Source organism: Lontra canadensis, unplaced genomic scaffold, assembly GCF_010015895.1.
Source record: "Lontra canadensis isolate GAN:19392208 unplaced genomic scaffold, GSC_riverotter_1.0 scaffold66, whole genome shotgun sequence".
Lineage (NCBI taxonomy): Eukaryota > Metazoa > Chordata > Mammalia > Carnivora > Mustelidae > Lontra > Lontra canadensis.
In genome coordinates this window covers 7,424,689-7,437,095 of record NW_022631060.1, presented here as the reverse complement: position 1 = coordinate 7,437,095, position 12,407 = coordinate 7,424,689, and the positions used below count along the sequence as shown (strand labels likewise).

At 45.7% G+C, this 12,407-nt stretch overlaps 1 protein-coding gene across 16 annotated transcripts in view; it reads right to left on the bottom strand.

Annotated features, from left to right (window-relative positions):
• Positions 1-12,407, bottom strand: part of PPP6R3 (protein phosphatase 6 regulatory subunit 3) — a 142,228-nt gene that overhangs the window by 53,345 nt on the left and 76,476 nt on the right. For all 16 annotated transcript variants that reach the window (XM_032879683.1, XM_032879685.1, XM_032879680.1 and 13 more), the window contains 3 exons: positions 10,570-10,635; positions 7,512-7,624; positions 3,529-3,642 (listed from right to left, as the gene is read on the bottom strand). In XM_032879683.1, coding sequence (XP_032735574.1) covers positions 3,529-3,642; positions 7,512-7,624; positions 10,570-10,635 — 293 coding nt within the window. The remainder of the gene's footprint in view (positions 1-3,528; positions 3,643-7,511; positions 7,625-10,569; positions 10,636-12,407) is intronic.

Here is a 12,407-nt window from a genome sequence, read left to right as displayed (position 1 = left end):
ACACAGCTTTACTTTATTGTACCAATTATTATGCTGTCATCTCGGATTGTGAGAATCAGCTTTGGCCAACGAAAGCTCTTTCAGCCAGTTCCTGTGTTCCTCTGACATAACCCCTGCCACTTACGTGGCGGGGTTCTGTAGGGTTTTTAATATTTCCTTATTTTTGTACTACACGATGTTCTAGACTCCTCTTGCTCCCATCACAGGAATGGCCATTTCTCCAAGAAGCTCTAGTTCCTTTCCCTGGAGAATGGTGTGAGAAACCAGGATCTGGGCACTCAACCTCTTTTCCAGTGGCATATCATTACTTCCAGACCCTTGCAGCCCACAAACCAAGTGTTTTTGGTTTAACTCTTCATGGTTCAGTGTAGATAATTTCTAATGTCCCATTACTGATTCTTTCCTCAAGTTGGTCCAAGTTCACCAATAAGCTCCCAGGCATTCTCCATTTCTGCTGTGGTTTTTAGTTCTAGCATTTCTGTACGATCTTCCCTCACTCTGCTTAAAGCCCCCACCTGTTTACATACTGTTCCTTTTCCCCGCAATCTTTTAACATATTAACAGTTATTTTAAATTCCCCTGTCAGTTCCAGCATTTTAAAATCTATTTCTAAGGACTACTCGTACTTGTAGTTTTTTGGGATTCTTTTTATCTTGTTTATCTTTTTGGTTGTTTTTGATTGAAAGGTGGGCAAGCTGTGTAGGGCAGTATAAGCCAATGTAAACATTATTTCTGGAATGAACACATCTCTTTCTCTCTAGACCTTCAGCATAGGGTTTAAATCAATCTGAAGTCAATAGCTGAGCTAGGTTTGCTAGAACTGATTCCCCTCAGTGTGTTACAGACTTCAAATGCGTCTCAAGTTACTTTGTATTTATTGATAGGGCTGGTTTGCCAAGTTTCTCTCCACATCACACTTTAGCTTACTCTTAGCTGAAGCTCTTCCCTTTAGGCTTGTTCCTGAGCCTGACAAAGCCCCCACCCCACCCCGCCCCACCCCGAACTAGCCTTTCCTCCATCAGCTGACTGCTGCTGTTACTGGAGGCCTGGTGGAATGGGGGCAGCAGGGGGAAATGTGTTGTTTTGGGTTAGCCTGTCTTAGGCAGTTAAAGGGTCCCTAAGTCTCACTGACCCTCCTTCAGTGGGGATCTCTAATCGTTGGGGCCCAGAATGTATTCCTGCCTCTCTCATGGCCTAGAGGATTTTTTCCTGATCCCTTCTTCCCACTGCAAATGGTCTTCACCTGTGTCTTTATGACTACATGATTTGCTTGGTGGCCCAAGAGCTTCATTCCACAGGCACTAGGGGAAGGATTATGGTGGGGACATGTGCATTTCCCCTGAAGACTGCTGTTTCCTGAGGCCCATTTCCTGAGGCCCATTTTGCAAGGGACACTTTCTCTGGTCTCTCAGCCTGCCACCCGCCCCCACCACCGCTTCCCCGAGAACAGCTTACAGGTGTGCGCAAATTCCCCCGGCATCTAGAACTCTCAGCTGTCTTTGCCCTCCTTGTCCCCTAGGGAGGTCCGGGAGTGGCCTAGCCTACTACTGTTCTGCATTTATAGAAAATGTATGTGAACTCTTAATTTCACTAAGATGAAAAATGAAACTATGAAAGTACCCCAGCTCCTTGGTGTAAGGCAAGAGCTAATACCATCTCCTTATTTCTTGAGTTTTATTAAAATAATCTAAAATGTATTGTTTTTTCCCAACACATAACTTATTCAATTATTCATTCTGAACATTTAACCTTCACATTCATATGAGTAATTTTCAAACCCTATCCATTTCATTTATCACCACTTTTATAAATATTATTCCTTTAAGTTCTTTAATATTTTGTTTGATTTCGGTCGAGTCCATCTTCAGGTACTTCCCACCGGGAAAGAAGCCAGATGGAACGCTGAGGTTGCTGAGGTCACAGAGGCCAGGGAAGGCCTGCTCTGCCCGCACATGTCCCACAGTCAGCAGCAGTACGCCGGGGCACAGTCCTGCCCTCTGCTTTCCGTCTTTATTTAGCTTCACATACGAGATGCCTGGTAATCTGATTTGCTTTGTGGTTAATCCGTTTTTTCTTATCCAGATACTTCAAAGATCTGTCCCTTCTTCTTGGGATTCATAAATCTCATCGGGAAAAGCCTAAAATCCGAGCACTTCCCCCCCCCACCCCCCGTTTAAATTTAATCTTGCTTGTAGCATTTTGTCACTTTCTGATCTGAAGACAAGTTCCTTCTGGTCAGAAATGTCCTTCTACTGTTTCTCTTACTATTGTATCTTCTCCGCTCTAGATTGTATAAATGATTCTATGTTTTCTTTCTTCCATTGGCAAAGATGTACCTTTTTTCTCAGATTTATTCCCTTCTCAAGTCAGGGGAGTTGACAGAAGCCTCATGGCACCATTTCAGGTGCTTTCACCTGAGGAGATGGTACAATGGCCATGAAGCACGAGGAGCAGGAGGACAGGCCTGCACCACCTGATGAAGTCCTTAAAAGTCACCGGTAACATTCTTTACAATAGAGTTTGCAGGAGAAGACGCAGACACGGTCATAACTGCAGACACAATCCCCAAAGTACAAGATCTTCAAAGCACTGCTCCCAAACTGCCTTCCATTGCCACTGACCAAAGACTAACCAAACCGGGAACAGAGGTCAGGAATTTGGGAAATGGAACAACTGTGTTCACTACTTTGCCTGAAACCAATATGACACCATGAAAAGTACATCCAGAAACCTTGGATGGCCGGGATTTTCATATGCTGACAGCAGCCTCCTCTGTCCTCTTCACGCCCTCTGGTTCGCTGGACAAATCTAACAGTGAGTGAGAAAATACAAACTCTAATCTCTAAACCGCATATTCTTGGAGCGCTCACATATACCCACGTCTTCAAACCCTCGTGCTCCAGGGAACAAATCAGGAAATCCTGACAAGCTGTAAGTGAATTAGCACTGGACATAATCGCAAAGAGTAACGTGACCCATGTCATCCGGCTGGTCCAGGGCACATACACGGGAAAAGCAGACCGTATTTCTGATTCTGAAACACTTGGCCCAAATTTCTCCTTCAAGATCGCAAGCCATCTGCCCACCCATTTTAAAGCAGCCTCACAAACCGCAGGGCCCTTACAGGTGAAATCCCTGAAGAGCCCATCCGAAGACTCAAGTCAGCACGTGCAGAACAGAAGCACAAGACAGAAAGCATCCCTGAACTGCCGCCTGGACGGGGAGCACAATTCTCTTGCGTTACACATTTTGTTTATGACACCTCTTGTTATAGCTGCCTTCTCGTAGCTACTTCAAATACCCGAACGCTGCCAGTGCACAGCGCTCACCAAACACTATCTTCAACCGTGTCCCTACAGCCCCTCGGATGAAACTAAGTCAGAGTTCTTACAGTGGAGACATGCTCAGCACCTGCAGTTCAAGGGCAAGAGACCGTAGCTTATCAACCAACAACTTTTTATTAGTTTCTAGAAAATCTAAAAGCAAAACAAAACGGCTCAGCGTTTGTAAGACAAAAGGAAAGCTTACGTGGGCCGCCGCGTCTCCAGCAAAGTCAGCAGTATCTGGATTGCACTGACTATGGCTGATTCATTTTTCTCCTTGTGGAAAATATTTGATAGAAGCTGCTCTATAATTTCTTGCCTAGGGAAACAAATCAACAGTCAGGTGCTAATTGTAACATCAATTAACAGTAACGTCAGAGAAAAAGAGCATGGTAGTATTAAGGCAAGTACTCTACAAAAGCTCAACCCCACTTGGGCATATCGGTTTCATTTAACATTTTATTTTTAATACATTTATTAAACCAGACAAGTGATCCTGCTTATTCCAAAATCTAACTCTCCCACATGTATTCTCCTACTCCCTCCCCTCAGCAGAGTCACCTGGGCCCTGCTTGCCTCCGCCGATCTTGTCGAGAGCCAACAAGTATTTCCAGACTGGAAGTCACCTCCCACTCCGATCAGGGTGCTGGTGGTGGCGGCTGTGGGTGGTAAGAAGATCTGGAGCTCCTCACCCCACACAATGAGGGGAATTTTTCAAAAAGGCTAATTAGAACCCATAAATGTCTTCCCACAAAAGCATTAATGTATAATTAACTAAGATCTAAAACACGTAAAAGATCAATTGTTGCATTTCACCCTACAATTAAGATTTGGTCAATCAAAATAACATGGTGGCAGGAAGCGATCTGCCTGAACTAGAGCCAAAACATTCTCTACAGGCTCTTCCCATTATACACTCAAGGCCACGATGACTGTAAAACACAAGGGTAACTTGTCAGGTAAATTTATATGGACATTCTCAAGGAAGGTCTCAGTGTCTTAGGATCTTGGGAATTTTCGGAATCCGAGTGGTTGGAAACCTGGGACCGCCCTCACAACGGGACACACAGCTGGGCTGCCCCTGCCGCTCACCCAGCAGAGACGCCAGCCACCCCACAGTACAGCTGTGTTCACTGCGTCCCAACACCAGTCCCCTTGCCAGGCTAGGGCAGCAAGTAGGACAGAATCTCCTTTTTATCTGGGGGAAGCAAATAAAACTGGTATCTAAGCTAACTTCAGAGGATCCCTCTCCCCGGCCCCCGCTCCCTGCCTTGGTGGAAGGAGCTTTCAATTACCCAGACCGGCACTAAAATGGTGAGACCTTCACCCAAAACAGCACTATAAAAACCACTCAACACACAGCAAGTCTACAGAATGAATACTAGGTTTGAGACTGGGCTCTAGAAAACAGGCAGCTTTGTCATAGTAAATACAGCCTCATGCCACAGGAGAGTATGGACCCAGCATCCAAGTGCAGACGTCCACCTTCTTGTTGAAGCGGAATGTTCTTCCTTATCACGAGTGCATCACAGGCTCACAGACGCTGATGCCTGAGGGAGTGGCTCCCAGAGAGGCCCTCACTAGCTCATGGCTTCATCAGTCACCTACAACCATGAAAGTGTCCCACTAATGGACAAAATGATAGGATACCCAGCAAAACTCGGACGGTCAAGATGTTAACGTACAGCTGAACCGTATTACGAGTCTCATCTAAACACAAGAACATCAGCCGCTACAGAAGGAATCACGAACCGAAGGACCGAGTTGCTCAGACAGGGTAAAACCAGAGCGTTTGTACTCCTTCAACAGCAAAGGCACTTATTTACAGTCAGAGAAACGGATTTTCTTTCACATTTAAAAAAACCCAGAGTTATCGGATCAGCATTAGTAAACTCCCCACAGGAGCTGCTCTACGCACGAAGCCCTGCAGGGACTTTACCAGGCCTTGAGACTCCGGCGCACTTTTGCTGTGACTCTGCTTTCTCCACGGTAGTCAGAGGAGCGCAGCCTGGCCCGACTGAGACCAATCTCCAACTCATTCTAAGATCCTTCGTATCAAGACTCAAAAGCGGCACAGTCCGACCTTCTCTAACACAACTGGTTTAAAAGGAATTTTAAACTTTTGAAGAATTCCAGAGTCACTGAACTGCATATACTCAATGTAAGCCCCGACTGCTACCCAAGCTACTCGCTGCCTAACACTTCCATGCATTTTCTCAGAGACCTTCTGGTACGACGTCTACCCATCTTGACCGTCTTCTCTAACCTGAGCCCGTTTCGAACTTTTCTTTACATGCTACACCACACATACACGTAAGTGTTTATACACACCGTGGCACCCCAACTGCGGGCTGTCAGGCCATATAAAGAGCTGGGTCATCTGTGTACTATGTATGGCCAGCAGATTGGCCTAATAATACAATATTGCTATCTTTTTCAGTTTATCAAATATTGTACATTATCACCTAATAATATATCAGCCATATACAAGTGCTATTATGATTAATAAGTTTACCAAACCCATAGAAGCCTTTGGTCACTGTGTATTTTCTTTATCAACAGCTACTGAAAGAATCACCATAACACGGGAGCATGTCTCATTATACTAAAGGGGGCTGCTTCTCATTCTCAGATGGATGCAGGAGGCACTGCTGTAGAGGAAGTCTCCCCGCTGCCAACTGCGGTGACATCATCGGACCCCTAAGTCATCATGACCATGAATCCGAAGACATCTACTCCAACGAATATTTAATAATGCCAATTCTGGGCATGTATGGTTCCGTTTAGAGCTGCCTGATCACTGGGACTGAAGACACAGTCTGCACTGTCACAGCTGGGCCCTACCCAGGCTCCGGGGGCGCTGAAACTCAGCACGAGCCGCTGGCCGGTCCCGCATCTGGGGGGGACCCGTGGTCCCCCACGGCCGCTGCCGTCGAACTGTAACGAGTGTGAACTGACCTGTCCTCAGTGTAAAATACACGCTGGCTTTCCAAAACTCAGGCAAAGAAAAGATTGTATAATACCTCAGTGATTTTTTTTTTAAATAAGCATCTATTCAAATATTTTTAATAATTTAATATATTATTAAAATTAATTTCACCTATTTTTTACTTGAATGTGGCCACTAGATCATTTAAAATGACATCTGACTTTTCTTTCTATTAAACAATGCTGTCATGAACCATGAGACTGTTGGGGTTCAACCTTTTTTTTAACCTACTCAAAGGGCAACTTTACATCATTGATCCGAACACTGCTATAATTACTAGTATTTGAATGGGGAATGTCTTATATTTACAAAAAGAGTATATACGCCATAGTGCCAAGAATAACAGAAGTGGGGAAGGAAACTGACGTTTTACTTAGAAGCTGATAATTTAAGTTTCGCTTACTTCAGAGAATCAGTCAAATCTTTTCCTGGGAAAATACAACTCTACTTCTCAGATGACAGACTTTAAAAAGGATACCACGTCTCTAATTTGCTCCTTGCTCATCTCACCGGTGCTGCATGCCCAATGTGTGCCCGAGCGCAACGCCAAGTATTCCTTCGGAAAATGTGCGAATCTAGAGAAGCCAGCACCCACGGGCCGGCCGTTCACGAATTTCAAAACAGCACACCGTCCTCCACCTATTTTCCACCCAAACATGAGACGGCCGCTCACAAGGAATCGTCTCAAAATAAGGACAGAGCAGTACAGAGACAAAAAACACACAAGGCTTGTAACCCTTCGAATCAGGTCTGGTCAGGTCGCCCCCAGTCAGCTGCAAAGGCACAGTAAAATCCTAAGAAGAGCTTCTGGTAAAATCCTTGACTACAATGGGTCAAATCAGTTGGCGTATGAAGTTATTCTTCACCAAAGACCTGCGGAGCAGTAACCCACAGTCAGCACGCGCTACCCCATCTTACTACAGCTTCACGGAATTCTAGCTTACAGCTACTCAGAAGTTCCAAGTCTACACATAAATGTCATCTCTTTACATTCTTACCCTGCGGGTGTCCACTGGGCATCACAAATGGCTGAGATTGGGTAAGCCGGTCCTCCCCCACCCAAGGGTAGCTTGCAGGGTCATGATTCCCACAGACGAAGACTTACCAACCACTCACACTGGGAACACAGCAAATAGCATCAATTAAAAAAAAAAAAAAAAAAAAAAAGGAGAAAAGAACAAGAACAGTTTTAAACATACTTTTCTAGAGCGGCAAGCAGGGGATCTGGCTCTGCACTGTTCTGAATTTGTAACATCTGGTCTCTGCTCAGGCGAACAATTTCACAAAGTGACTGTGAAGCATTTGAATGCCGCTAAGGGAAAAAAGTAGAATTTTAACTATAAAACACGTCAAATGTCAAGTTTATAACAAAACGTTATTGAGTAAATTGCTTAGGAAATAACACAAATTAACACTGGCCGTTAAGAAGCTGCAGTGAGTAAAAAGTCAAGCTCAGAAGAAGGAATGTAGGTTAAAAAAAGAAGAAGGAGGAACACAGGTAGACACAAGACTACCTGATCCTGCCAGGCCAACGAGCTTCACTAACAATACTGCACAGCACAGATCACTATGTGTAGGGACATGGCATCAAAGTTCTGGCAAGGAGGGGCACCTGGGTGGCTCAGTGGATTAAAGCCTCTGCCTTCAGCTCGGTTCACGATCCCAGGTCCTGGGATCGAGCCCCGCATGGAGCTCTCTGCTCAGCAGGGAGCCTGCCTCCTCCTCTCTCTCTGCCTGCCTCTCTGCCTGCTTGTGATCTCTAATAAATAAATAAATAAAATCTTTAAAAAAAAAAAAAAGTTCTGGCAAGGAAAAATTTCTACAACTGAGAACTTGAAAAGAATACCCCCCCCAAATACAGCTGACCTTTGAACAACATGGGTTTGAACCACACAAGTTCACTTCCACGAAGATTTTGTTATATGTACAGTACTTATTTAAATGTATTTTCTCTTAGGATTTTCTTAGTAACATTTTTTTCTCTAACTTGCTTTACTGTAAGAACATGGGATGTAATACATACACAAAATATGTGTTAACTGATGGGTTGCCTTATTGTAAGGCTTATGGCCAACAGCAGGCTATTACCAGTTAAGTTTTATGGAGTCAAAAGCTTTACATGGATTTTCGGTTTCGTGGGGGGTTGACACCCCAACCCTATGTTGTTCAAAGGTCAACTGTATATATTTTTATCAGCATAGAAGCTGATAAATCACCTTTTAAATCAGCACTGATTTTAAAAAAAAAAAGCAAATATAGCTTTCTGGAATATATCAAAGGGCAAGAAATACTGCATCTTCTCCCAGTGTACAGTGTGTTTACCTTACAGGAAAATCTAAAATCGTAGCGCCCAAATGCATTCTGTTCTGTGGCACGTGGCACTGAGCACTGCCCGCAGACAGAGCAGTTCGAGCCCAGGACAGGCAGGCAGTGATGTCCAGCACAGATGACAACACACACCAGGGTATCAAGTCCACTGACTAGAATTAGGAGTCTAACCATTCCTTAGTATCAACTGGTCCGTATGACTTCAGCATGTGACTTATCACTTAATACAAAACAGAAGTATTAACGGGACTGTCCAGAGGCAAAATTAACTTTCTTACAAGCCAGGCAAAGAAGCTGCTAATGCTCCAAATGCTTTGTCCTTTAGAAAAGAAAAAGAAGAAGAGCTGCAGACGGGCTTCTCCTGAGCCCTGCAGACTGGCATGATTTCCTGTTGAGCAATCTGCTCTTCTGTCTGAGAATGTGCAAACCTAGCAACAGGCAAGCCTTGTCCATGGACGTGTACGCCCTATGAAGGGGACAGGCCACGCTCCCATCATCACTCTCCACGGCCCGCACCGGCCACACCTGAATCACATGGGAGCAGCACTCTGGAAGCATCCAACCCCTGCCCCGGGCACAGGAGGCACTACCAGCCTGACCAGCTCGCAGGTCCCTGCTGGGCAGGGCTGCTCCCACCGCAGCAGCCGACGCAGGCGCGCAGGCACACACCGGGCTGTGTTCTGAACGTTAACAGAACAACACTGCAGGTGCACTGTCCCAAAGGGAAGATCGGGAACCAACAGCACCTTTAATGGTTAACTTTTTATGGGGGTGGGGGGGCTGTTTTAGATATAAATTCCAGGTATCAAAGTATCTGAATAGACCCAAGGAGAAGGGGCTAAATCAAGCTTTGCGAGCGGGAATATCCTCTGCGTATCTTTCCCCCTTCATCATCCTCCTCTACCGTCTTACTCTTCAAAATCTAACTGGCAACTTAAGGCACACGGGAGGGTCCCCTGACCTCCCCACAACACAGCCCACCCATCTACTACAATCACCTCCTTCCCAGAGAGGAGGCTGAGCTGCAGAGCTCTCATGTCTGCAGGCAGAAAGGGCTATACGGGACAATCGCACAGGGCTCGGGCTGCGGCGGAAGGCGGCAGCAGGAGCAGGGGCAGGGGGCGCCTGAGTGGCTCAGTGGGTTAAGTGACTGCCTTTGGCTCAGGTCATGATCCCAGGAGTCCCAGCTCCATGGGGAGTCTGCTTCTCCCTCTGACCTTCTCCCCTCTCATGCTCTCTCTCCCCCTCAAATAAATAAATAAATAAATAAATAAAATCTTTAAAAAAAGAAAAAAAAAGGAGCAGCAGAGCTGGGGGCCGCCTCCACTGGGGACAATGGCTGGTCCGGGAGACCCCACCCGAACAGGCACTCCCTCAGCACAGAGCTCAGCCTGCAAACTGCAGAGCAGCCTCAATCCTAATGCCAAGTCAACCCTCAGCTCCCGGGACAAAGCCAAACCTGTCAGTGCCTCTGGCCAAGAATGGCCAAGAAATACGAGCGCCAGGGGCTCAACACTCCACGGCTTCCACGGGGGCAAAGATTCTGATGTGCTGCTGCACAGCGCAGCCAGAACAGAAAACACAAGTGCCGATGCGGCCTCCCCATTTGAGTTAATGATGTGTATAGAAGGAAAAAGAAGTAGGACAGAGGAAGTCTGTAACAAAAGCAAGCACATTCAGCTCCAAGCTCCAGAAGATGGTGCTAGAACCAGGGCCTGCTGCTGTCCACGTTTCTGAAAAATGTCCTGGGCGTCAGCAAAATGTAATATTTTTTAAAGCCTTTAGTGATTAGAAAATTGTCAACTTTAAGAATGCCAGATTTTACCTGTCCTCTACCTTCACGCCTCCTACAATTATGCTCTATGCCCAAATAAACACAATTCCACTTTTTCAAAAAAATCAAGTTTACAGTCATACAAGAGAACTTACATCTTCTTCTTGCGATGGATGAACTATTTCCACAAGTCTCTGGATAATTTGCTCCTCATTTAACCACTGTAAAACACATTGTAGAGGTAATCATAGCAATGCGTGGCTCTTGTTCAAACCCCAATGAAGATTAACATACTTGGAAATATCCATCACATTTTAAGTAGAACGTTACAGGTTTCTCTGGACTTTGAACACTACAGGAAATTAAAAGTCCCCCAAGGAAAATGCCAGTGAATATATTATTTAAACTATAGCCAACACTACCAACTATGCCCCAAATTACAATTCCCACATAAAAAATTCTAACATCAGCTTCTTAGCCACAGGGTAGTTCTCAAACACTGAGCACTAAAAAGGTCTGTATTCTGTTCGGGGTGTGTGAGTTTGTGTAATTCATACATTTTCAGTAAGACAGTATTCACCCGCAGACAGCGTCGAGGGCACCTGGGGGGCTCAGTCAGTTAGGAGCCTAGATCACAGCGCTGGCTGGGATCTCAGGGTCAGTCTCTGTCCTCAGAAGAGTCTGCTTGAGATCCTCTCTCCCCCTCTGCCCCTCCCCACTCCCATGCCTGTGCACGCGCTCAAGTAAACAAATCAATTTTAAAAGGAGGGGGGGCAACTTCAGGAAGACTAGGAAAAGCAGTATTTAGTAGTAAGCCTCTGGGTTAAAACATATGATGAATTTTCAGACTCCAAAACCAAAACAGCCCCAGGAAACATGGGGGCAGGGCACCACAGCAGGAGAGTTCATCTGCCCCATCAGGAGTTAGTAAAGAGCCAGTACCGGCCCAGGACAATCTCTTTCTCATCTACATGTGAAGTACCGCCGTGAATGAAAAGAAGAAGAGAAGAAGAACAGGGAGAATATCAGCTAGCAGAATATTCGGCAGGAAGAGGAGCAACATAATAAACAAGGCACTTACAGTCAAGAAAGGACAAAAAAAAAACCCAAAAAAAACCAGAAACAACCTCAAAACAAAACCCAAAGGTTAAAGGGAAACTGGGGGAAACAGGGAGGCACGGGGCTGGGTGGCAAGAAATCAAACACAATTTGCTAATGGCACAGCTGCCTGCTCCCTAAGAGAACGGTGCCCAAGGAAGAGGAATACAAAGCTACGAGAGAGTACAAAGCTAAAGGTCCAGATTTATATTTGAAGATCGGTTTCAAAATGGGCATATCAGGGGGCACCCGGGTGGCTCAGTGGGTTAAGCCTCTGCCTTCGGCTCAGGTCATGATCTCAGGGTTCTGGGACCGAGCCCTGCGTCGGGCTCTCTGCTCGGCAGGGAGCCTGCTTCCCCCTCCCTCTCTCTGCCTGCCTCTCTGCCTACTTGTGATCTCTGTCAGATAAATAAATTCTTAAAAAAAAAAAAAAATGGGCATATCAGTCACCCTCCTGGGGATCTTGCCAAAATGCACACTCTGATTCAGTAGGGCAGAGGTGAGACCTGAGTCCCCAGGTGACACCTGGGGCCACACTTTAGCCACAATGGGGTGGAGGGTGGAGAGGGAGCCTGACCACCAGGGGAGCAGGAAGGAAACTTTGTGCACTATGAAAGGATCAGCCCCACACTCCTACTGCCTCCACAGCCATTAATAAGAACCTACACCGCCATGGCGGGTACCCAAATCTAAGTTTCTAACCACCCTTCCCCTAACCTAAGCCTTTATTAACTGCCTATCACCATATCGCTCCAGAAGAAATGGCCCTAAAATTCAACTCAGAAGTGACAAAAGAATTCTAAAAAACTATACTTAATCACTATTCCCTAAAGCAATCCAAAGGTCACCCCTCCCCTTGCCCTCAACAATCTTTCCTGGAATCTTCAACATCTTC